At 53.9% G+C, this 24776-nt stretch overlaps 1 protein-coding gene across 2 annotated transcripts; it reads right to left on the bottom strand.

Moving 5' to 3' along the window:
* Window positions 1–343: 343 nt before the first annotated feature.
* Window positions 344–20931, bottom strand: CNNM1 (cyclin and CBS domain divalent metal cation transport mediator 1). 2 transcript variants are annotated; one of them, XM_075758162.1, is made up of 13 exons: window positions 19295–20931; window positions 9151–9294; window positions 8445–8585; window positions 8004–8173; window positions 7712–7811; window positions 7493–7540; window positions 4409–4471; window positions 3266–3429; window positions 2885–3062; window positions 2435–2548; window positions 2230–2346; window positions 1862–1989; window positions 344–1496 (listed from the first exon to the last, which is right to left on the bottom strand). In XM_075758162.1, exons 1-12 carry the CDS (start codon window positions 20808–20810, stop codon window positions 1910–1912), a joined length of 2835 nt encoding a protein of 944 aa, XP_075614277.1. In that variant the 5' UTR covers window positions 20811–20931; the 3' UTR covers window positions 344–1496; window positions 1862–1909. The 2 variants fall into 2 exon arrangements, with proteins under 2 accessions (XP_075614277.1, XP_075614278.1); XM_075758163.1 differs by lacking the exon at window positions 344–1496 and having other exon boundaries at window positions 2230–2342.
* Between the last annotated feature and the right edge of the window lie 3845 nt (window positions 20932–24776).

Here is a 24776-nt window from a genome sequence, read left to right as displayed (position 1 = left end):
TGTGGAACCTGGCCCACCTCACGTGTGATCTCTACCAGTGCTTTGCTAGCCTTATCAGCCTTGTTTTTCCTAATGAGTGACCTAAATTTGTCCCTTTCTGCGGTGTAAGCTCATTACCCATTATCCCATTTACCATGGCAACAGAGAAGAGATTATTCCTTTCCGCTTTGCAACAGCTTTTTATGTATTTGAAAACTTCCTCTCCCCCTTTCACATCCTTCACCAGTTAAGATTAAGCGACCCCATTTCCTTCAGCCTTTGGAGTAGGTTGTTTTCCAGCCCTTGCTTTCCCCTGGCCTCCTTTCAATTGCTGTGCGTTTCCTTAGAAGGGCAGTGCCCAGACAGGGATGCAGTTATTCCAGCTGAAGTTTTATCAGCATTGGTGGACTACTGGAGATTTCTGTTGTTATCTGTCAGGCTGTACTCCAGCATGCGTATCCCACTATTGTGTTTGCAACGGCATGACATTAACTGCGGTTCTTCCCCAGTCCTCATCTGCACTGCTCTGGTGTAACTCTTGGCACTGCTGTTTTTCTGGCAGCAAGAGTGACAGAGAGCCCACGTTCACAGGGAGAAACTGGGAAGCTCTTTCTGACCTGGTCCTCTACCCACTCCCTTCAGCGGTGCTGAGTCCTGTTACTCCAGCCGCCTCTGGCCGTAGGTACGAGGGCAGACCAGCCTGGTGGGAGAAGGTAGCACATCTCTCCCTACACCCACTGACACAAGACAGGGCATCGCTCAGGGAGAAATTGCTTTTAATGTTAGTATCCCCGTTGCATTCAGCCTCTACACAAACTACTGACTGGTCTGTACCAACCTGAAGGCTTGGTGTGAGCCTCCCTCGCAGGGGAGGAGGATGGTTCAATGCAGCGTGGAGCAGCCCTCCCCAGAGAGGGGGGCTATGGTCGGTGGTGAGCTGGGCTCCCTGCCCTGTGCCTAGCAGGGGTTTGGGAGTGCCGGGCTGTGTCGATGGTCAGCGTGCGCAAGGCGCTGTGAGTGTGCATGTCGCTAGGCACGGCACAAACGCGTGTTGGGGCCCTGAGCTGTGTGTGGCACCCCCCAAATAGCATGTTCTCCTTATGGCGGAGACCACGTCTGTGCAGCACCCAGCACTGAGGGGCTCTGGGCCTCGCTGGGATGGGGATGGTAAATGATGCTAAGGGCAGTTCTGGGTTGGGCCGCCCCTCCCTGCTTTGCCTGCAGGGACGTTGTGCCAGACACTTCTCCACCTTTCCTTTCTCCACCTCTTCTTGAGACCAGATGCTACCAGAGAGCAGCTGGGCAAGGGCCCTCGGACTCCAGCTAGCTGGTCCAGGCCGCCTGGGTAGGTCAGCCCCGCCGGGGGCACATCCTTTCTCGCCTGGGGATGGGGCTCTGCACAAGTCCTGCAGGGAGGGGCGGCACGAGCGGGCAGGCGGGCGGGCAGGCAGCGAGCAAGTGCAGACCTGCTGCTGTTGAACATGAGCCTCGGGGCAGGAGACCCCCATGCTGCAGACCTGGAAGACACAAGTGCAGCCTGGTGCAGGTGGCCAGAGCCTGCCCTCCTTGTCCTGCTGCTGCTCAAGCCTGCAGCGCTTTTCCTAGCCAGGCTGGGGATATTGGTGCAGACACACATTTCTAGCTGTGAAAACATGAGTCAGGGTATCACTCTGTCTCTGACATCCATTCCTGCCCCAAGGCTGGTTGGAGTCTGCTGCTGCATCCCTTGACCCTGCTCCAGCCCCCAGTGACATGCATGCCTGCGTGGGCTCCAAACTGCATCGTTTGGCTTTGCTGCTTGAAACTTGGTTTTACACTATTAAAATTGAGCAACCTCCCATTTGCTGGGGAAGGAATGTTGCACCGAGAGGCAGGTTCCTACCTCCAGTCTGCGTGGGCCTCCAGCATTGTGCTCCAGCCACGCTGCTGCTCAGGTGATTAATGGGGCAAGATTGGAGCATTCCTCTGGTGTCTTCTCACCCTCTGGTGATGGCTGCTGCTTGCGCCCACCTGCAGAAGCAAAGGTACCTAGGGCTGGGGTGCTGGGGGGGTGTGTGTGCATGGAGTCGAGCCTTATGGGCAGTTTTGCCTGCTGCTGAGGTGCTGCCTGGGAGCTGGGCTGCCTCCCTGCTCCATGCCAGCCCCTTGTAGGGCACCCCCAGGATAGGGCTGGGGAGGAGCTGACCCAAGGAGTGGGCTGCTGGGGCAGAGCTCTCCTCTGGGTGCTCCCTCCCCAGGTCAGTCACTCACTGAGGGATCTCAGCAGCCGCCTGCCCAGCGTCTCCTCGGAGCTACTCGGCGATGAGCTGGTCCCAGCCTCTTTGCCAGGGGACTCTGCCTCCAGGACGGTGCCGCAGCACTCACTGTCTGCAAAAGCCCAGCCTGGCTGCAGCACCCTGGGGCGCTGCGGCCCTCGCCACCCCCAGGGTCGTGTGCGTCCCCTGGCCAGACTCACTCTGCCGCTTGCTGTTCTCCTCATTGTCAGCCAGCTCCTCCTGGATGAAGGGGATGCCCTCCATGCGCAGGAACACCGACTCGCTGGGACTGCGCAGCCCCTCGGAGCGGCTGCCTGCGGGGACACAGGGCAGGCATGGCGGGCAGGCGCTCTGCCCTGGGGCAGGACGCAGCAGGATGCCTGCCGCAGTGGCAGGTCCCAGTGCCAGGGACCCCCAGGGAGTATGAGCACGGGGGAACAAGGATTTACATGCCTGCACAGTTGCACCTGTGTGCCTGTGCATTACAGTATCCACAGGTGTGTGTGTGCAAATGCCCATGTGCCCCGGTCCACGTGCAAGTGTGTCTCAGTGGTGGTGTGCCCATCACGCCAGCGAGTCCCAGCATGGCCCCCCCAGGTGACACACAGCATTGGCACATGGCAGAGAAGGGAGGCCGTGGGGTGACTCACACATGACGCTGTTCCTCTCGTTCAGGAGGGTGGTGGGGTCCTCCTTGGGCGTCTGTGGGGTTCCTCGTGCAGTTGAGGCCTTGGTTGAATCCCTGTCGAAGGCCTCCATGTCGGGGGACTGGGGCGAGCTGTCCATGCGGCTGGCCACCAGCGCGTTGTGGTACTGCTGCCGGGTCACCTGGGCACACAGACACAAGTGCCCAGCTTAGTGAGCACCAAGCCACGCTGGGACCTCCCAGGGACCTGGTGGCACTAATCCCCTGGTCAGCAGGAGCGTGACACCCCTGAACGCCCACTGGGCACGCAGCAGGCTCCTGGGGCACAGCAGTGCCTGGGTGGCGGTGGCCGGGGTAGGACAGTCCCTGCCAGCCCAGCCGGTACCTTGACAAACTGCACGTCGCAGAGGATGTGCACAGAGTAGTCAGGTGTGTAGATGTTGTTGCTGCTGCTGTGGAGCTGCGTGGTGCTGCCCCCGTAGTCGTTGTGCTCCCGGTTGGGCGACTCGGAGCGGTTGAGCCCGCTGCACCGCGACGGTGACCTGTTCACTGCGGGAGGGGATGGCACAGAGGCAAGCACTCACTACCACTTGTGGTGCCACTCGGGTCCCCGGTGCAGGGCCTGGGTTGACCGGTCACCTCCGGTGGCTGTGCCCCAAGGACACCAGGGCTGGCAAGGGCCCTGTGGTGACCTGCAGTGGGGTCCTCCTCAGTGCACACTGTCATCAGAGGCTCTGTGCCATGCCAGCCCCACGCACACCAAAGGGACCGGGCTGCCTGCCTGTCACACCGACTGACTGACAGCTCTCCTGCTAACACAGGCCTTCTGCATGGCGTTTGGCACAAATTGTCCTGGCTGCAGCTGACAGCCTATGGGGATTTAACTTAACCTGCCTCGAGGGCACACTCCTGTCCACCCTGACTCTGACAGAACAGGAGCAGAGGCTGCCACGGCAAGCTGGCCTGTCACTCACGTTGACTGATGGCCTCTGACACGAGGCATGATGGATTTTGTCTGGTCAGTGATTTATTAGGGAACAAAGGCAGCTTGTTACTTGACAGGTGACGTCAACATCTTGCTGACTTTGCTCTGCTGCTATTATTGCTGCTATCTATCTGCCCTTCTACTACCTGGAAAGCAAACGAAGCAGAGCAGTGTGCAATGCACGGCTGTGAGTAACTGTGGTCAGAAGCAGCAAGTAGCAAGAAAACCCACGCAGGGAATTATAGAAACTGCACACCAAAGAAAGCCCAAGCTGTCCATGGCTCCCCCTTGTCCCCCCCATTCTTCCTGGGGTTTGCATCTTCCTAGGGATGCTGCAGCAGGGATAGGGCTGCTGTCCCCCAATCTGCCACCCACACTCCAACAGGTGAGGGGCTGCCTGGCGTGGGGTGATGTGGGTGCTCCTCTCCTGGCACTGCCCGGCATGCAGGGTGGAGGAGGCCTGGTGCACGGTGCACAGGGAACCCGAAAGAGCCCAGCACATATGGAAGCCAGAAGCCCCTTCCCCAAGCCATGCCCCATTACCTGGAGAGCCAGCCAGGGAGTCCCCTCTGCTGAAGGCAAAGGTGCGGGACACTGAGACAGGCACTGCAGAGAGAGGGAGAGGGAAGGAAGGAGGGGATGGGGGAAGGCAAGAGACAGCAGTGAGAGTGGAAGACAGACCAAGAGGAAGAATGAGAAAAAGAATTGTGTGCCAGCAGCCCTGGGCTGGCTCCCACCACTCCAGCATCCCTTCCCACCCCTCTTACACGCTCCTGCTTCTGCTCCAGGGAGGTGCTCGCCAGCCCTGGGTACAGGGACACAGACTTGAATGCTGTAAATCAACAGGCTGCTCTGTGATGAGGTAAGAGGAGGTAAGCCTGGGGGGGGACCAGCTCTTGCCAGGCCTGCCTGCACAGCCACACATCTCCCTAGAGCCATGGTGTGGGCAGAAAGCATCTTCTTCCCACTGGCTGAGTGCTGCCACCCTGCTCCAGCCCTTCGCCAGCCACTGCCAGGAGATGGGACTTTGTGGTCAGCTTGTGCCACCTGGGAGATGGAAGCTAAACCGAGTCACTGTGCTTGGCATCTGGGATGCTTCTGTGTGTGTAGGCAGGTGGCAGAGGGGGAGTGTGCTCTGAAACAGCCCCTGCCTCCACACAGCCCCTCAGCTGCAGGCTGGGGCTGGCAGGAGCACCTCGGCATGATGCAAAGCGAAGGCATTTGTGCTGGGCTGCCTGTGGCTCCCCACAAGGCCCTGGGTCTCAACAGACTTATGGCGATGCCAAGAAGAGCCACCCACTGGGACCTGCTTCGTGTGGAACCACAAGAAGCCAGGACCCCGCATCTGGGGCTGCCTGACCCATTGTCACAGAGAGGGTGAATCACAGGCCCTTCACTTTCCACATTTGATTTCCACGGGTTACAGCAGCAGTGACAATTTCAAGGGCAGGCGATCCTCCTCCCTGTGACTTGCTGCCTGCGGGGAGTTGCCCTGCTCCTCTCCACAGCATCCCTCGGCCATGCCACAGGGGTGCAGAGCTCCATGAGGGAACAGGGAGAGCCCAACACACAGGATGTACTCATTAACATCTCTCCATGCCTTATCTCTGCTCTCAGCACCCACCTCAAAAGCAGCGGGATACACGAGCCCGCTGGTTGCCAGCCCTCTATTCCAGCCACGGCCGTGCTTTCCCCCAGCTGCCGGCCCTCTTGCCTGGGGCGCGCTGCCCTCCCTCCAGCCACTGTGCCCGCAGCACGGCTGCAACGCTCTAGGAACCATCTGCTGCCTATGTGATTAAAGTTTTTAAATTGCTTCGAAGGTAAAACCCCCAGAAAATTTGCCCTGCAGCCCCCTCCTTCTGATCTCCCTGCTCCTCCCCCAGTAACTCCTGTTCTGTGTCCTCCCCTGGACTGAAACCTTCTGCAAATAAAAGTCCAAGCAAAGGCACCAGCACAAAGTGCTGCCCAAAACAACCTCGTCCAGCCAGGAGCAAAGGACAGGTTGATAACCACAAGCACTCGCTACCTGCTCTCACCGCCCGACCCTCCCACAGCAGGGCTGGCCATGCCGGGTCTCTGCTGCCGCACCCCTGCCCCAGCTGACAATGCCAAAGATTGCCTAGCAATAAAAAAGTTGCATAACATCAGTTAATTAATAACAAATTGTTAAATGCTCAAGTGTTAACATCTGAACTCTCTGCTGTGACATGCTACTCACATTCATTTCTGCTGGGCTTTGCTTGAAGGAGGGCGTCAGCCTGACAAGGGGAATACCTTGCGACCTCTGCCTCCCACCCTGCCCCCTTGCTGGCCAGGGGCACGGCACTGCACACACCACACACGCGTCCCACGGCAGGCAGGGGTGGCTGGATGGCAGAAAACATCTCATGACACAGCATCATGCGAGAGCACGGGGAGCAAAGGAGCCCTGAGCGGGCTCCTGCCGTGGCCCGTGCTCTGCCTGCCCCATCACCCATGGGCAGCACTCACTGCCTGAGCCCCGGTGGGGCTCTGCGGATGGTCACCGAGGGCATGGGGGCATCGGGCCGTGGAGCAATATCCCAGGGGAAACTGGCCACTTCAGTGATTTCCTCTGTCCAAAGTGAGCGTTGCGGACACACGGGGGAGCAGAAATGTACATTGAGGGGTTAATCCAGCAGTCCACGGGCCAGCCTTTCGAATGGAAGCAAAGCAAGCAGCAAGAAATAGCTGAACCCGAGAGCTGCACGCAGACTGGAACCCACAGGAATGACAGTCACCTGCCCCAAGGGACTCCCCTCATTCTCTCAACAACATCTCTCCCTACACCTCCCTAAAGGTTGAATTTAGTGGGCTGTTTTGATTAGGCACCCAGAGCATCCTCAGCTTAACATCAGCACTGCAGATCCAACTGCAACATCTGGGGTTTGGGTTGAGGGATGTGCCAGGCTGGGGGTGGGCAGCACTTCCACCTGCTCCCAAGCCATCGGGGACTAAACATTTGCAGGGGTGACGAGCAAAGAAGTGGGGGCTCACAGTCTCCCCTAAGCAGAGCTCTCTTAACTCCTGCAAGCAGAGGATCTACTTGTTAACCCATCAGCTCAGCACACAGGGAATTTACCAGCACTGGGGTATCTACTTTTAACTCAGCTAATTATCCACCACCACCACACGCAAACAGCTCACAGGTAAATTGACCCATCTCTGCAATTCCTGAGCAGACCCTGTCCCCCACAGCATGGGACCCATGTTCAGCTCGTGCTCCAAGCCTCAGGAACACAAACGGGTCCAGAGATGTTACGCTGAGACCTAGACGCACCGTGCCAGAAGTTGCAGGGTTTACTGCTCCCATCTGCACGGGCATGCTGCCACCCATGGGCAGTGGCCCTTGCAGTGCCAGCTGTGCTGGGATCCACCTGCAGGGATCCAGGTCATGGCTGAAACTTCAAAGGGACCTCAAAGTCCCTCTGCCAGAACTTTGCTGCATCAGCTCCTCAGCACGTCATTTCTCAACTGAGCTTTTCAAAGGGGGCGACCTTGGTACAGAGCCTGAGCTGTTCTGTGTGGGATGCAAATCCATCCCTTCTCCAGCCAGCCGGTGCCACAGAGAAGAGGTTTTAGAGTCTCAGCCTGTCCTGAAATACTTACATAGGAAGGAGGATCCAGCCAGGCTGCCCACTTTTCGCACATCGTTATCTGAAAGGACAGCTGGAGGTGTAGGAATCGCAGAGGAAGTGCTCCCACCTGCCCCACACCCCGCAGCAGGGCCAGCCCATTCTCCTGGCCACCAGCCACCTTGGAGGGAGGAGCCCCCATGGAGGCTGCCAAAGCAAAGGGAGGGCCAGATGGACCCCACAGAGCCTTTACCTGAGGAGATGACAGCCATGATGGCAGGGACACCGTAGTAGGTGAATGCCCCATTCTCAAACCGCAGCCCTTCCTTGCCAACCTCCACCTCCACTTTCCCCTGGAAGGAGAAGGAAAATCCACTCAGACAGGCACCCCACGCTCCTGGCCATCCACCCACCCAGGGCTGCAGGGATCCCCACCACACCCATGATAAGATGGGCATCTCCACTGGTAGAAGGAGCCCAGAGCAAGGCAGTGAGGAGAGACAGGCCACCCCCTGCCACCCTCCGCTTGCTGCTGCTCCACGTACCTGCAGGATGAGGACAAAGTAGTCGACGGGGCGGTTGCGCTGGTAGAGGTAATGCTCCGCTGCCTTCTTGTTCTTTCGGTCGTACTTGAGCTCCTGGATGACGTTGGGATGCTTCAGGAGCCGCAGCAGGATCTTCTCGGAGAGGTAGGGGGACTTGAAAGGCTCCACTTCTAGAGGGGAGGCAACACACGCTTGCTTAGCAGGGCCAGGGCTGCTGGGAAGCTGCACAGCCCCCCTTCCTCCAGCCTCAGCTCCCCACTGCATGGAGGGGAGCCAAACGCAGACCCATGCTGGTGGAGCAGTGGGATGCCGAGGGTGGGAGGTCTGGGCAGATGGAAACTGCTCACTGCGGGGGAGCCTGACCCAGGAATGGCTGAGGGATGCCCTGTGGGGCTGGTGCTGCTGCAGGGAGATGCAGGGCTTGCACAAGGGCAAGGGTACCTGTTGCCATGAACCGATGGGTAGCCAGGAGGAGCTGTGGGGAGATCTTCACCTTCATCTCACTGTCCGAGAGCCTGAAGATGGAGAAGTCCTGGGGCTTGCGTCCCCGGTGGGGCACCCGTTCCTTCTTCCGATTGTCTGCTGCAGGGCAGAGAGCAGAGCGGTCACCTGCCTGCAGCAGCCACAAAGCCACTGCAGCTGCAGGGCCCATACCACATGCACACATATATAGAGAGGCGCGTTTTGCTGCACCCTATGGCAGGACTGCTGTGAAGCAGAAGCTGGAGCAGTGGGGTGCACAAAACGTGCCATGCATCAGTCTTGGGAGCAGCTCCCTGGGGAGGGAACAGGGCGGTGAAACATGCTTCTTAGAAGCAAGTCCTGGGTTGCCCTGGCTGGATGCATCACCCAGAGTTGGAAAGGAGCTTGAGAACCACCCATGGGCACTTCATGCCCAACACAGGTATCCCTGGGTCAGGCCCTGCCCAGCCACTGGCTGCTGATGCTGGTGCTTCTCTTTCTTGAGCAATCAAGACTCCCTGACACCTGACCAGCATCTCTCCATCATTCTTGTCTTTCCCACCATGACTGAATTGCTCTGGGGAAGGACCATGATTTGCTCTGGCCTGTTTCCTACCCACATGTCTGTCTGTGTGGGCTCCCACCCTGGCTCCTGCAACCGCAGTAGCTGCTCTGGGACACTAACTGTACAGATCCGTCTCATCCAGGATCTCGGACTTGATGATCTCCTCAATGACATCCTCCAGGGTGACAATGCCCATCACCTCGTAGAATGGGTCTCCTTCCCCTTCGTTGTTCACTCGCTGCACGATGGCCAGGTGGGACTTTCCTGCGAGGGGAAAACAGAGCGGCAGTGAGACCCCCCACCCCTGGCGAGAGGCACATCGGGCTGGGAGATGGACAGGGCTCGGTGGGAGGCACAGATCACAGCCAAACCTCAGAAGCAGCCGCCATTGCCCAAACTCACCCCAGCCACGCTAAGCCAAGAAGAAGGGCTGGACACACAGCCCAGCCTAACAGTGCTGCTACTCCCCAGGCTGTCACAGGTGTCCCCTAGGTGTCACAGGACTCTGCCTGGCTCTTTTTTGGGGGCCGCTTGCTCTATTTATCCAGACAATCTGTTGTGAGTCACTCTGTTTAGCTCTTTGACAGCACCCTGTGCAGGAAAGAAGTGTACATTATACCAGCTGCTTCTTGCTTACCCTCAGCTTCATTGGGATGAGACAACTCTGACAGAGCAGTGAGACAGCGTCCTCCAACACAGAAATGTGAGCATGTCCTTGAGCTCTACTGGTTTCCCTCATCCTCCTGGTGTATTCTCATTCTGTTGTTTATTATCGTTTCTATTAAACTGCCAAGAACTGCTCCCCCACATCTTTCTATCCATCACTGTCTGGACCAATCCTAAAGTTTTTCTTAAAATACAGGCAAAGCCTCCAGCTCCTCAGAACAGCAGCTGGTTTTAATGCAGAAATGCGTGTTTGTTTGCAGGTTTCAGCCCAGCTCCTGCAGAACTCTTGGGTGAACCATCTGGACACAGAGGCGGAACGCTTTTCAAACCATCGTCTTGCATCTGAACATCTTCTCCAAACCTTGCTCCGGACAGCACCTCCTCCCTGTTACCTTAAACAAGCAGACTGGGGCCAGGACCTTCAGCCGCAATGATAGTGACTCCTGCTTGGAAGTGGCAGTGTTTCTCAATCACAGTTTCAGCTTCCTCACTTGTCCCCAATAACCTGGCAGCTCTGCTGACACGTTCTCAGGCTTCTTGCTTTTCGCATACTTGAAACATTGCTATTTGTTTTCGCATGTCCAGCTCTCTGTAAGCTGTTTTGACTTCTTCAACTTCTCCCTTCCTTTATTGTCTGCTCTGATTTATGTTCCTGCTCAGTAGCTTGACCAGAACCCAACTTCTAAGTCACAAACAACTTCTGGGTCTCTAGCTCCAACGTGTTCTTGGACCTGCCAATGAACAGCACTGGTTTTCTTACTGCCCCTGTGGCTCCTACACTGCTCAGCAGCACTCACAGGTTCCGAACTTCTAGTTTTACTTAAAATGTTAAAAATGTCCTTCATCAGCACCACAGCCAACAACTTCCCCTCCCTCTGTTTCCTCTGTTTCCCTTTGCAATGCCTGCACAAACCCAACTGCACCGTGCACACTGCAGGGACCTCCAGAAACCTGCAAACACCTTATTTTCCCCACGAGCCTGGAGCTGAGCTCCTTGAGCAGCAATGGTCACCTGAAGGGGGGCAGGTCCCTTCTGCTACGCAGCTGCCTCTGCATCTGCTTCTTCCATAAAGCCTCCCCAGCAAAATCGCCTGCTGCTCCGGGTGAGGGGATGTGAACAGTATTTATGTAGAAAGATGCAATATGGGTGGGCTCCTGCCTGCTGCGCAGCTCTCTCTGCACTCGCTGGTGCCTTCTGGCTCATCCCTGCAGTGGGACAGGGATGAGCACACGCAGGGCAGCCCGGCAGTCCCACCAAATACATCTTGCTGGGGAACATGTGACCTTCAAATAACCCTGCCCTGGATCTGAGATGAGCAAATGATATTTCTCAGCCTAAGATCAGCATTACACTTTTCTCACAGCAAAGCTTGGGCATTTTCCACAGTATAAATTCCCTCTTCCTCATACCAAGCTTTTATTGCAAGATTTCAGAGAGCAGCTCCCTGCCTCCCACGCCTACAGAATTAGAAACGAGAACATAACATCGCAGCAAGTAGCACCGAGATGCACTTTAAAAAACCAAATCAATAGCCTGCGGGCACTGAAATTTCAGCATGTTCTTTGGACTGGGCTTTTTCACTCCTTTCACATGCAGGTTTGTGCATCTTGTCTAATCAGTGGGTAATAAAGCAACACAACTTGAGACTTAAAAAAGCAGCGGAGTTGGCCGCAAGACAGCAGCAACAGCTACGTTTCATCTTAGCAAAGTCCAGCTTTCAAAAATGTCTCCTTTAGCCAAACCTCACTCCCAAACACTGGGGCCATCTGGTCTCCTACACGTCCTTGGGTAAGCAAGGAGAGGGGAGAAGTTATTTCTTTTGGCCGAACGCTTGTTGTTAATGACATTTACATGCAATCCAAAACCACTGAGCCCTTACAAAAAGCTTAGGTGCTACTTAAAGGGAGTCAGAGAGTAATGGAGGCAATTCTTTTTTTGGCCAAACACCTACATCGACACTGTAATTTACTCTAGAGCAGCCTCAGAGAAATGTGATTCCAGTTCCATGTTCACACAGCAGCAAATGAGGTTATTTAGAAGTAACCCAGCACCGTTAGCCTGGGAGGAGACCCACGGTTTCACTGCGCTGGGGGCAGAGCCAGAAGGGCTGTTAGAGCACTCAAGAGTTTTTTATTTTCACAGAAAATAAACACTTTTAGCCACACTATAAACCCCCGGGTTTAGGTTTCCAGGCTAACACCCACATTAGAGATGGAGCAGGTACTCAGTGATGGAAAATTGTTGCAATTCATGTGGTTGCTCCTGGCCCGCACTGAGCGAGCTGATCCTAGCCCCTGCCTGGCCAGCTGACACCCGTATCACAAAACCACCCCAAAACCCACTGCCACCCCTCGCAGAGCTCCTGTAAATGACTGCTGCTCCCAGCTGGCCCCCACTGGGAAAGGGGTGACTTGCCCTGATCTCCCACCTGAGGGACATGAGATCATTTACAAAGTCCTGCCCCCCACCCCAGCTGGGTCCTGTGTCTCCTCCCATCACTTTTTTAACAGACCATATAAATTTGGCAGGAGGGGCAATGGGGGTTTGCAGGTGCCCTGGCTGTACAGTCATGGCTTGTTCCCTCATGGGCTGGGGATGCTGCCAAGCTTGACTGTAGCACCTTTCCAAGCCCTGGGAGCTGCCACACTTGCACAGAGGAAGAGCGGTGGCTTTTGCAGCAGGTATGAGGGCAGAAGCTGGGCAATTTTATGAGGTGGAAGCAATATCCAAGGGAGGGTGGCACAGGGATGGACCTGGGGATGTAAGAGGGGTCACATTCTCTTCTCCAGCTGTTACCCTGCAGGTCTGCCTCAGTGGAAGTACTACAGAGGGAGATAAATCACTTAAACAAAACCCCAAACTTGATCTAAACCAGCTTTAAGATCTATAAAGTTGATTACAAAACCCATGCTATTGTAACTGTTACTTGATAGCTCAAATGAAATGAATTATAAGGGCAAGCTGCTTCCCTGCTAGCAAGCTGTCGCATGTGAATTTTACAGGGCTATCACTGACGCAGGAAAGCACAGTGAAACACTTGAGAATCAAAGCCTTGGTTTGGCAAATGCTAGAACAAATGGGCAATTAACTTCACTTGTGCGAATAGCTCCACTGGCCTCCGCAGGACTGCTCTCGCACAGGAAGTCTATAGGTGATTAAGTGTCTGCTCAGCATGGGATACAACTGTACTAAATTCTTTATGAGCTACATGAAATCTGCTCTTTTCAAACAACAGCTCCAGTGGAAAGTTAATGCCTCAAAATGCTAAATTACAGAGCTAATATAAACAGCTGAAAGCTTCCGGATGGAACAAGCATCTGAACAGATACCTAAAGCTTTTATGCCCATTTTTAGGAGCCTTGTTTTTCATAGGTACCTAAATGACCTTGGGCTCAAAGCTTCCTCCCCAGTGGGAGAACAGGGTCTGAACACATGGAAATGCCTTTACTTGTGGGAAAGAAAGTGCTGTTAGCTGCAAATATAGCTCAGACTTCCTTATCATTTTTTATATAGCTGCTCTGCCAAAGGAGTGTTAAAGATGCTTTAGTCTTGTCTCTTGTTCCATGGATTGAGTGTTCTGAGCATGAAATTTATTTTCTTCAATTTTTACAGTAAGATCTAAATCTGTTACTATGAGATCAAAGGTACAGGCACAAGCCATGAACCATTTACAGCTACAAAATGGAAGGCAAAAAGAGTGATTGGTAAATAAGGTTGATTTGTGAAACAATCATGATGTAATTGAAATCTGTTTTCTGTGTGCTTTTCATCAGAGCTATTCTCTGGGCCAGGGGCTGCTAGCACCTCTGTACCCTCTTGCAGACCTGCATCTAAAATAAGTGGGGACCCTGATTTGAACTTCTTGAACTGGAAATGTGTGTGAGTGTGCTTTTGTGTTATCATGACTCTGCACCAAGGGTGAAACCACGTGCTCGAGGAGCTGCATCTACAGGCAATGCACATCTACACCTAAGCAGGGGGGAAATAACCAGGAGGGCTGTGGGGGCACCCAGCTCTACAGGGAATCAGAGCTATGTGAAGGGAAAACTGTAAAGTCTAATCTAATCCAGACCTTCCACAGAGATGAGAATTTCATCTGCTTACATCTGTCTCTAGCAGTGTACAAAAGCCTTTCTCATACTCTGCTTTGGTGCTTTTCCTAAGGAAAAGTGGGGGAAAGATGGAATATTTGGAATAGCTGATGTATTGCAGTTGACAAAACAGATCAGGAGGGTAAGGGGGAGATTAGAGGGGACATGGAGTCTCACCTTCCATCTGCCGTACAACAGGACTCTGACCTCCTAGGTAATGACCCTGCCTGACCACAAATGGCCGGTCCCCTTGCATGGTACTCGGAGCCTAAGGAAGCCTTAAAGGATACTGAGGCTTTTTCAAGCTAAAAAACTTCTGAAGAGCCAATGCAAAACTGTTTTCACTGGTGTCTGTAGCACAGGCTGCTTGTTCTTTCCCACAGCTCAGTCTGAAGGTGCCTCTGACAGCTCCCAAGAGGGAGGTGGCCAGCTGGGTGCCTTCTCCCCCAAGGACATGGCTCCCCTCTTGCTTTGCTGAACATCTCCCTGGAGCAGACCTGCTCCTGGGCTTGCTGGGGTGGGGAAAGGCAGCCCAGGGTTCGCACTGCAAGATTTAGTACAGTTTCAGTGGGAAAGCGAAGTAACATTTCGGGCAGAGTTGCAGCATGAGTCACTGAAACCACCTTTTGTGTATTGGCACCTCACCCACTCCCAGCCTGGCCATCGCCCCTCACGGTACGTGTACGGGATATTCCTGGGTAACAGCTGGCTCCTTAACACATACAGCTGGCCAGGGAGGTCACTGCTTCAGCCCATCGAGGTACCCAAGACAGTGGCTATCACACTTGCAGAACTCTCTTGAAGGCTGGTTTAAACTTCAAGCCATGCTTTGTGCTTGCCATGACTGCAGGCTGAGGAGAAGGCCAGTAAGGAAAGCAGGTGAAATGGTCCTGACCCCAGCTCCTGGCAAGCGTAAGCACCTTCTACAGCTACGTGCAATTTGTGTAAGTCTAATAGAGGCTGTGGAGTATCTTGAAAAGCAAAGACAGACCCTAGGGCAGAAATGTTTTCCCTGCTAAGCCACAAAGTTTGTTTTTGGAGAATTTAATTGAAAAAAAAATGCTAAACCACAGAAGACTAATTTGAGTTGTACCTCGGCCTCCACCCTGCTGCAGGAAAATGAACTTAAGAGCAAATTTACATTCTCTGACAGGGGAAGGATATTTGCTGAAAGGTATCATTGCTATACATGGACCCCCAAAAAAGTAGTCAACAAAATCCGTAAATGACTTGAGCAATGGGATAAGACTATGACTTCCCAAAGGCACCTACAGAACAAGGAGGTGGACCTCATGGAAGAGCTCCCCATGAGGAGTTATAATCACAGCTGAAGCTGCAACATGCATTGCTTTAGTTATCTTCTAGGGATGAAGGAGGAACAGACTGCATCACCCACAGCATTTCACACTGAATGAATGCATAAACCTTTCCTCCCAGCTCCATATTCTCAAGGTGAAGTTTATCCTACTGGGACCTTGTCTGCCCCTCTACATTGCTTTAGCTTGCTAAATATGGTGTAGTTATTTCTCTGGTGTATTAGATGATTCCTCCTGTGAGCCTAGAATAAAGCCAGGTACTCTGAGATGCACCAATACAACTTGCTGAGAAATTGTCTCAGATTTTTTTCACTCCTTCAGTAGTTTCAGCTCCTTTCAGGCTGCAGGTGGCAAAGTTACCATAATGGTGTGCATTTTCTTATTTCTAGAGAAAAGCAGATACAGATTTTGTGCAGTGTGCTCCACTTAGTTCTGCAGCATTTACATAGAAGTGTTATGCATGCCTTCCATAATGACCCTGTCTAGCTTGCCTGGAAAAGAGAGCAAATTGGGTGTCCAGGCTTTGTTATTTCTGAGTTAATTTCACTGAGATTTGATGAGGGGATCAAGTCAAAACTATCATCTAGCACAAGCAATTCCTGCCTTTAGCTGAATCTTCCTCACACTGCCGTAATGCTGTTTTTGATGCAGTTGTAGCACCTGCCCTCCTCTTTTGGGCTGTGGGCTGAAGTCTGAGCTGTCCTCTTGCAGGTCAGCCCCCCCTCTGCTGCTGTTTGCAACCTTCTCTGAGTTTTTTCCCCAGTTCCCATCAGTGCCCCAATTTAACTATCTTTCTACAGGAATTAGTGCCAAAAGAGATGTCAAATGATGCCAGCAGCAGGCTTGTGAAGGAGCAGATGTGAAGGGTTCGACTGGTTCTGCTGTGGTGAGGCTGAGGTCAGGTTTTGTCAGCCAGGAGGTCTCAGCTGCTCTTGGGCATTGTAACTGCTCTGGCCATTAAGTCCCTAGGTGCTACCGAAGTGCGTGCTACTATTTTCATACAGTTTAAATGTCTTGGCAAGCTGATGCTATACAAGTGTCTTTCCCCAGATCCATGGAGGGTAATCCTGTCTATGCGGGGCCCTACTGGGGGGAGAAGAGATTTGTGACTCATATGGATTAAACTCAATGCAAACATCACTGCATCTTAATGGAACTGAGCTCAGATGAGGTTAGGTGTGAGCATACCTAGAAACCAATGAAGGAAAGCTTCCCTTCAAACCCTGCTATAAAAGACTGGGGGGGAGGGGGGAGGAGAGGAAGCTGATCATCTTCATAGCTAGGGTAACACAAAGAGAAAAGAAATGCATCAGGTAAACAAGGATAATACAGTGTGATATTGGTGAGTAGGAGGAGAGACAGAAAAGGGAAAGTGTTGCCAGAGGTGTAAGCAAGAGTCCCAAAGTGCTGCATTTAATCATCCTCTTGACATTTTCAGTAAGAAAGAACAAATGTTTGTGTACTGTGGCAAGGAGCTCTGGCAGTGAAATTGTGTTACTTACCCATAATGTCATTTTTTTTTGCATAATGTATATAGTGGATGTGGCAGAACATTAATCATTAGTGAAACAGATCAGAAGTATACATTGCTATCCAGGAAAGCTATAAAACTTGATGGGTATTTTGTATAAATGCTGTAATAACCAACAGAACTAAAGGATACAAAACCTGTTTGAGTTAATAATGGGAGAAGGAAAAAGAAGCTAGCAAGGTTTTGCTAGAGGTTTGACAGGGACCTAAGGACCTGGAGGTGGCTATCAATGCCCATCCTTAATGGAAATTTTCATTTCCTAGAAAGAGCCTGGGCTTTATCAGTGGGAGCGTTTGCTGTCCTGCAGGCACCTTGGATGTGTGAAGTGATGAATGTCTTCATTAAGCACTCACTGAACCAACAAGCAATCAGCCTACTCTCTAATTAGTGGAGGTGTCACAGAAGACCTGGCTGGCCATGGAAAGCAACCTTGATTGGATCAAATAAGATATTTCACCATAATTCAAACAGACACAGAAAAGGAGACAATGATGAAGATTCTTAATTACAAATGTGGAATCTTTATTTTAGAAACTAAATAGTCAAGCGAATGGGGATGAAATGGCAGTGGATGGGCCTGAAGGCAGCTGGGAGTGAAAGCTTGTTGCAGTGTGGGAGCTGGCACAGGAACCTGTATTTGGAACTGGGAAGAGAGTTTAGGAGGGGTTTAGGGCTGGGCTTGGGGGGGTGACTATCTGCAAACACAAGGGGCTGGGGGTGACCAAATGCTTACAAATAGGGAAGAGAGGAGTCAGAAGAGAACAGTAACACCTGGGAAGAAGAACATTTGGGGGAAGAGCCAAACACCCAGCTGAGACTAAGACCAAAAAGCAAGGCTTTTCAGCTATGTAATTTAAAAAACAGAAGGAGAAATGAGGTGGGAACAGAAATAAGTTTTAGGGAGAGCTCTACACAGGGGCTGGAGCGAAATGCCCCAGAAGGCCATGATGGCAAACATATGTAAGGGAGGAAGAGCCTGCAGCAAAATGCCAAGATTTTAATGGAGCAAAGCTGAAGAAGGCTGGATAACTTTCATTTGAGATGAGGACTAGCATGTGAAAGTGCAGGGCAGGTAGCAAGGCTTGTTAATGTACCTGTCAGCTCAGGGAGTGACACATCTCTCTTTAAGCAGGGCAGAGAGGAGGGCAAGCAAAGGGCAGTGAGCTAAGCAACCGCAAGGCCATTTCTATAGGTCTATTGATCATAGGGTACCAGGCTGTAGAAAAAACTTGGAGGGGGAAGTAGTTGAATACATCAATCAGATAAAGTGCAGGGGAAGCTGACCAAGGGAGACTATGCTAAAATCACCTGACATCTTTGGTAATATCCATCTCTCCAGACAAAGGAGAGGTAGCAGAGACCTCAGGTGAACTTCAGTAATGTTGTAGTATCATGTGAGATCAGAATTAGGAAGAGGAGAGACACCTGGTTATGTTAGAAGAGGTACGGGATGGGGGTGAGAACTACTGCAGCTCATCAAGGTTGAACCCAGAGAGCAATCTTAATGTTTTTACTAACAGTCTCAGTATAAAAAATAGGATTTTTTTTCTGATTTGTACTGTTGGGAGTTGCCAGTCATGTTGAGGGGCAGAGATAAGGAGGGGTAGGTGGTGTGTGCCACACAGAACTCCTCTCCCTGTGATCCCAAGAGGCCATGGGGACATAGTTGTGCATCTCTGGAGAGGATGCTGAACTACATGTATCTGCTGATTGCTTTCCTGGCACACAAGAAATGTCCTATCCTCCCCACCTCCCAGCTCTAAAAACCAGCAGATGATGACTCAGAGAGGCTTTCTTTGTATCTGGGATGGACCAGGTTGGCCCTTCTCACATGATCAGCTCTGCTTGCAGCAGAGCAGCCCCAGGCAGCCGGGGAGCCAAGGCTGTCCTCCCACATTACATAATACAGGATGTCACTGCTGCAGCCATTTCTTAAAGACTCACTCACCACGATATGATGTACTGAGTAACATGCAGCAAAACACAATTCCCAGTGTGTGGAGGGAACACATGCTGTGTGTATTCTCAAGGTATGGTTAATGAAATACAGCTCTCAGCATCTCTGGGGCTGCTGGCAGCTGCTGCCTTATGAATACTGTCACAGCTGCAAAAAAAGTACAGCTCTTTCTAAGGGTTTAGGCTTTTTTTTCTTCCCTTAAAGTACCTGCACAGAAATGCTTTCTAGGCCTGCTTCTCACTGCTAAGCTGAAAGCGTGAGAGCTAAGTAATAAGATGTGATCTCCTGTCATGAACTCCTCTGCGCAGAACAGCAAATGCTGCCTTGCCTGGGCAGGGGTGCAGGGTAGGCGCTGTGCCTGTGCTTCTATGACCCTGCAGAGACATCAGCCCTGCGGGACAGGCTCACCCACTGAGCCACCAATATCTGAGGCTGAAGGCTCTTATAGTCTCCATAACATCGCAGGTGTGACCAGCACTGCAGGCCCTTGATCCACCCAGGGGTTGTGCTACCAGGTGACACCAGGGTTACCGCCACACCAGCGCATGCAGGAGCTGACTTCCCCCCAGCATCCCCAGTACCTGCCAGATCCTGCCAGGAGGCGATGTGGGGTGGGCTGTGGGGGGCTGCTCACCAAGGAACCTTTGGGGGTGCGGAAGGGGTGCAGGGGGAGCCCGGGGGGTGGTGGCCTGGTGGCCTCACCCTTCTTGAACTCCTCAAGCAGCGTGTCGAGGCGCGTGTCGTTGAAGACACAGTGGAGTGGACGGCGGTAGAAGCGGGTGACAGTCTGCAGGGGGGTGCAGTCATCAGGGTCGACAAAGGCCAGGTCCTTGACAAAGAGCAGGTCGACAATGTTGTCACGCCGGTCACCCTCGTAGACGGGGATGCGGGTGTAGCCGGAGCGGAGGATCTCGGAGACGGTGGCGAAGTCCAGCACGGCATCAGCACGGAGCATGAAGCAGTCGGCCAGCGGCGTCAGCACGTCCTCCACCACCTTGGTGCGCAGCTCCAGCGCGCCCTGCACCATGGCCAACTCCTCCCGTACCAGGTCGCCGTGGGGGCCGGCGGCACGCAGCGTCTCCAGCAGCCGCTCCCGCGTGGAGAAGACGCTGAGCTCCTGCCTCAGCGCCCAGTCCAGCAGCCGGCTGAGCGGGTAGCAGAGCGGGAAGGCGGCCAGCATCAGCAGCCGGGTGAGGCACAAGGTGCGGGAGGCGATGGCCAGCCCGTGCCGCGAGCAGACCGAGTAGGGCAGCACCTCACCGCCCAGGAAGACGGCGGCGGCGCACAGCAGCACCGGCAGCCAGGGTGCTCCCCGCGGCCCACCGGCCGCTGCCGTCCCGCCGCCGGGCAGCGAGGCGCAGAGCCAACCGGCCAGCGCCGCGTTGGCCCCCGCCTGCCCCAGCAGCAGCGTGCACAGCAGGTAGGTGCCGCCGCCGCCGCGCACCGCCTGCACCCGCCGCGCCTGCTCCCGCTCGGCGGCCGAGCCGCTGTTGCGCAGGACGCGGAGCTCCAGCGGGTCCAGCGAGAGCAGCGAGAGGCGCAGCCCGCTGAACAGCGCCGACAGCCCCAGCAGCAGCAGGGCGCCCAGCGCCCGCAGCCAGCCCGCCTCGGGCAGCGGCAGCAGCCAGGCGCCCAGCGCCGGGGCGGCCGGCCGGACCCGCAGCAGGAAGCCGCCCGCCGCCCCGTGGTGCGCCCAGGCCCGCCCGTCCCAGGCGCACAGCGAGAAGAGCCGCCCGCCCGGCGCCGCCGCCGCCTCGCCCTTGCGCGGCTCCCGCACCCGCACCTCGGCCAGCGCCGAGCCCGCCGCCCCGCCCGAGCGCAGCGGCCCCACCACCTCCACGTCCGAGGCCCAGGCGCTGCGCTCCCGGCACCGCTCCGCCGGGCCCCGCGCCGCCTTGCCCCCCGTCGCCGCCGGAGCCGCCTCCTCGATGAAGACCAGCCGCGGCTCCCGCTCCCCCGCCGGCCCGCGGCTGCCGTTGCCCTCGGGCGGCGGCTGGAAGTAGAGGCGCAGGAGGAAGCGGCTCCCCTCCGCCGCCTGCACCGCGCCGCCCTCCAGGGACACCCGGCCCGGCGCCGTGTCCTCGGGCCGCAGCCCCAGCAGCCAGGCGGCTCCGGCCGGCGGCCGCGGCGACAGCGAGAAGAAGAGCAGCAGCACGGCGCCCCGGCTCCGGCCCCAGCCGCCGCCGCTGCCCCCGCGCCCCGGGCCCGCCGCCGCCATGCCGCTGCGCCGGCACCGCAGCGCCCGCCCGCCGCACCGGGACTGCAGCGGGGAGCCGGCACGGCGCGGCGGCACACGTGGGCCGGGGGGCGGGCAGCCGCCGCGCCACGTGCGACCGGGAGCGGGCCGGCGGAACGACGCTGCCGGGGGGGCCTACCCGGGCGACGGGGGGGGTGTTCGCCTTCCACCCCCGCACGGCCCACGCGGGAGCATCCCCACGGCAGGTGGCACCGCGCTTTCTCCCCACACCTGGTGCGACGCTGGCGGGGCTGCCCGGGAGCCCATCCCCGGGGCTGCGGGGCCACCCCTGGCAGCTAGAGCGGGCTGCGAGCCCCGAGCCCTGCCCCGGCCACCTGCGACCGCACTCGGTCCGGCTTCCGTGGCGGGTGTGCTGCAAGGCCGGCCGTGTGTTGCGTGTGGCCGTGCGGGGTCTGCGCCTCCCCGTGCGCTGGGTAGCGGGGGGGTTGCTGAAAGCCTTGTGCCAGCAGTCCCTAGAGTCAGGATTTGCAGTCAGCCTCCCCTCCGTTATCTGCCGAGGCCCAACTCTTTAGCTTTTCAGTTCAAATTCATCTCCCTTCTTCCCGTGGGAGTGATTTTATTTTTTTTAATGGAGGGCGGATAGTCATTAGTTTTGCGGTCTTCCTAGGAAACAAACATACCACGCTGTAACTAACATTTATTCTTGTGTCTAGACCTGATGGAGAACGTGATGCACAAAGGGCGTTTATCAGCTTCAGACGTATGTGCAGAAGGCGGCACTTAGGGACTGTTGAAACTTTTGGGTTTTCCCTGGACCACCATCCAGAACAGCCTTGAAACAAGACTGGGAAACTGGAAAAGAGTCAGTTGTTTACGACTATAACAGGCTTGCTAATGGCAAAGCAGGAAGCTAATCAGAAAATATCGTGGAGGAAAAGGGAATTCCCCTAAAATTCTGATTATTCACTTGTTATTGCACCCAGGAAAATGGGCCGCTTTCTGTGTCAGCATCTCAGCAGGCAGATAGGCATGAAAAGCCACCAGGGAGACCTACGTTCCTTGCTGTGTTAGGAGAGACTCTTCCCCCTCTCTGGGAGAGGCAGCTTTTTTTTTTTTTTTTTTTTTTTTTTTTTTTTTTACCCCAAGGTTGATTGATTCCCTGAGATTTCACAGGGGCCATGTGCTGCTTCACAAGCTCTCGCTGATCATCCCCTTTCTAAGTCCCCCTAGCTCCAGTGGGGAAATACTGCTTGGTGCTCTACCTGGGCATGATTTACAGAGGAGCCAACTGGTAACCTCCTTTTTCAGACCCTACCCTAGCTTATACCACCTGAGGAGCAGATCTTACAAACTATCCTAAGCAGTACCTGGAGTGACTGGGGACAAGCTCAGTCTGCTCCTGCCTTCCTGTCTGCAGGTGGTGGGGACAAGCACATGGCTGCTCCTTCTTTACTAGGAGCTTGTAGGAACTACTGTCTGAGACCATCCCAAATTTTTGAAACTGCAGGTTGTCATCAGCCTTGAATTTCTCACAGATTTCTTGATGCTGAGAATATTGTAAAAATGATCTGGTTTTGTGCATCACTGCCATAGCATTTTGGATCACTGTTTGGAAGCTGTGTACCTGTGCAGGAGTTACTCATCTTCATTAACTTGCAGATTAGATTCCTGAAAGACTTTCTGGTGATACCTTTCTCTATATAGGAACCAGAGACTGTGAATTACAGGCCTGCATTTTTGGTTAAGTTCTTAGAAAGTATTTGAGCAACAAAGCTGGTGAAGGGTCTAAAGAGCAAGTCTGATGAGGAGCTGCTGAGGGAACTGGGGTTGTTTAGCCTGGAGAAAAGGAGGCTGAGGGGAGACCTGATTGCTCTTTACAGCTGCCTGAAAGGAGGTTGTAGCCAGGTGGGTGTTGGTCTCTTCTCCCAAGTAATAAGCAATAGGACAAGAGGAAACGACTTCAAGTTGCACCAGGGGAGGTTTAGATTGGATGTTAGGAAAAAATTCTTCACCAAATGGGTTGTCAGTCATTGGAACAGGCTGCCCAGGGAAGTGGTTGAGTCATCATCCCTGGAGGTATTTTAAAGACGGGTAGATGTGGTGCTTAGGGACATGGTTTAGTGGTGGACTTGGCAGTGCTAGGTTAATGGTTGGACTTGATGATCTTAAAGGTCATTTCCAAACTAAACGATTCTATGATTCTATTCTTGTCCACAGTGTCCTTGTCACCCTGTCGGACAGCAGTTTGGAAACCACTGGTCCTAGGCTAGTACAATTGATAAAAAAACATGGCACTGCAGGAGGAGGAACCACAAGGTGGCAATCTCTCTCCGTACTTCTCCTGGCAAAATAAACCTCTGGCAAAAAAATCTCGGACAGTAACTGTGTAACGCTGCAGAGACAGTTGGTCAAGTCTTGTATCTTCCAGAGTCGTGACAATAGTCATTTCGATGCTGGGTTTTCTCTTCTGAACGTTTTTCCCTTTAGGATGAAAGTCTCAGGCTTGAAGAGGTGGTACTGGAGGCTGCTCTTTGCTGGCCTTTCCATCCTTTCCCCCAAAATGGGCACCAGATGTTGCTTGTTAGATTGCTAACTACCAGTGCTGCTTGCGTGCGTGCGTGCTGGCAGAGCTACTGTGTGCTTGGACAGAAAGTTTCCTCCTGCACTGGAGGCACTATCTGGTTCAGAGTATTGCTAACGTCGTGTTGTATTAGCGTACGATATGACAGTTGCGTCAGGATCCTGCTTCATGCACTGAGATGCCTCAACAGGAGCAAAATAACCTCGATGTTAGGACTAGGCAGTGACCTGTAGGCTGTGTGGCATATAGTCTTGAGGTGACTGCAAAGCCTTAGTGACAATAGCTCCACTCCCAAAAAGATGTGTAAAAATGCAGAAGGGAAATAATGCTCAGTTTGAGGTGGAGCTGCCCTGGTCCTGCAGTATCAAACACCATCTGTTGCGATGAGCTCCATCTCAATCAGGACATAGTTGTGTTCTTGCCAGATGTTAGCTTACATGTGCTACATGTAAAAGTAAACTGGTGCGAAAGCTGTGGTCTGATGTGCTTTCAGTAGGATTTGCCCTGCATAAGTGACGACGTGCTAGCCAGCCTCTCACTGAGAGGATGCACTCCAGAAGTTGCAGGTGTGTGGCTGGAGTGTGTTCAATGAGTCAAGATAGGAAATATCTTCCAAAGCTCTAAATAAGACAAAACAAACTGAGCTTTAGCACATGCTCAATTGATTGAGTCTTTGGCAAAGTATGACATGAATTTGCAAGGCTCTCACTGAGGCCTGTCCTGGCTGTATCCTGCCTCATGAGTCCTTTGGCAAGCACGGCGTGGCTCCCTGTGTTTTCTTCTTATGCTGAAGTCTCCATCTTTTACCTGTTCTCCCCTGATGACATTGCTCTTCAGTTAGGAATAATAACCTGCTTCTCACTCACAACTGCTCAGGTCTGCTTTACACCGTGTCTTGCCACCACTGAGCTCCCTCTGCGGCTTCTGTGTCGCAGTCTGCAACATCCACGTCCCCTGCCAGTGGTGACATCTCTCATCGTGGCTGTCCTCTTCCAGCTCTGACTGTGCAGGTCTAGGCAGGACCTGGAGGAGGCGGGAAGCATGGATGGGGAGTTTTGTAAAGTCCCTTCACATCACTTTGACTTTAAATCTGAAGCCAGATTCCCAGAGGCTGCAGGTTACAATTCACTTCTTTCCTGGTTGATGGGAGCCGAGGGGGTCTGCTGTCTGCTGGTCCTCTACAAAAGGGCCAGGAGCCACTGGGGGACTGCTAGTGGGGATAGAAATGTTAGCAATCCAAATCATGATGGGAAACAGAAGGAGTAAAGAAAATCTGGATCCCTGCCCCCCCCGCCGAAAGTGGGAGGAAATCTAGCAAGCGTAAGGCTGGCTTCTCCTGGAACATGTGCGCAACATGATTGTCACTAATGCTCTGTAGCCAGCTGAGAGAAGATACTTTCCCAAAG

This window comes from Balearica regulorum, chromosome 7 (genome assembly GCF_011004875.1).
Source record: "Balearica regulorum gibbericeps isolate bBalReg1 chromosome 7, bBalReg1.pri, whole genome shotgun sequence".
Taxonomy (NCBI): Eukaryota; Metazoa; Chordata; class Aves; order Gruiformes; family Gruidae; genus Balearica; species Balearica regulorum.
The sequence above is the reverse complement of the archived record's forward strand: the minus strand, read 5'-3'. Positions and strand labels throughout refer to the sequence as shown.

Excerpts from the sequence above, each read along its gene's own strand:
- CNNM1 (XM_075758162.1), bottom strand. The coding sequence starts at position 20,810 with ATGGCGGCGGCGGGCCCGGGGCGCGGGGGCAGCGGCGGCGGCTGGGGC. Across the intron at positions 9,295-19,294 it reads GCTTGAGGAGTTCAAGAAGG|GAAAGTCCCACCTGGCCATC; the intron begins GTGAGGCCACCA and ends TTCCCCTCGCAG. Across the intron at positions 7,541-7,711 it reads CATGGCTGTCATCTCCTCAG|ATAACGATGTGCGAAAAGTG; the intron begins GTAAAGGCTCTG and ends CTGTCCTTTCAG.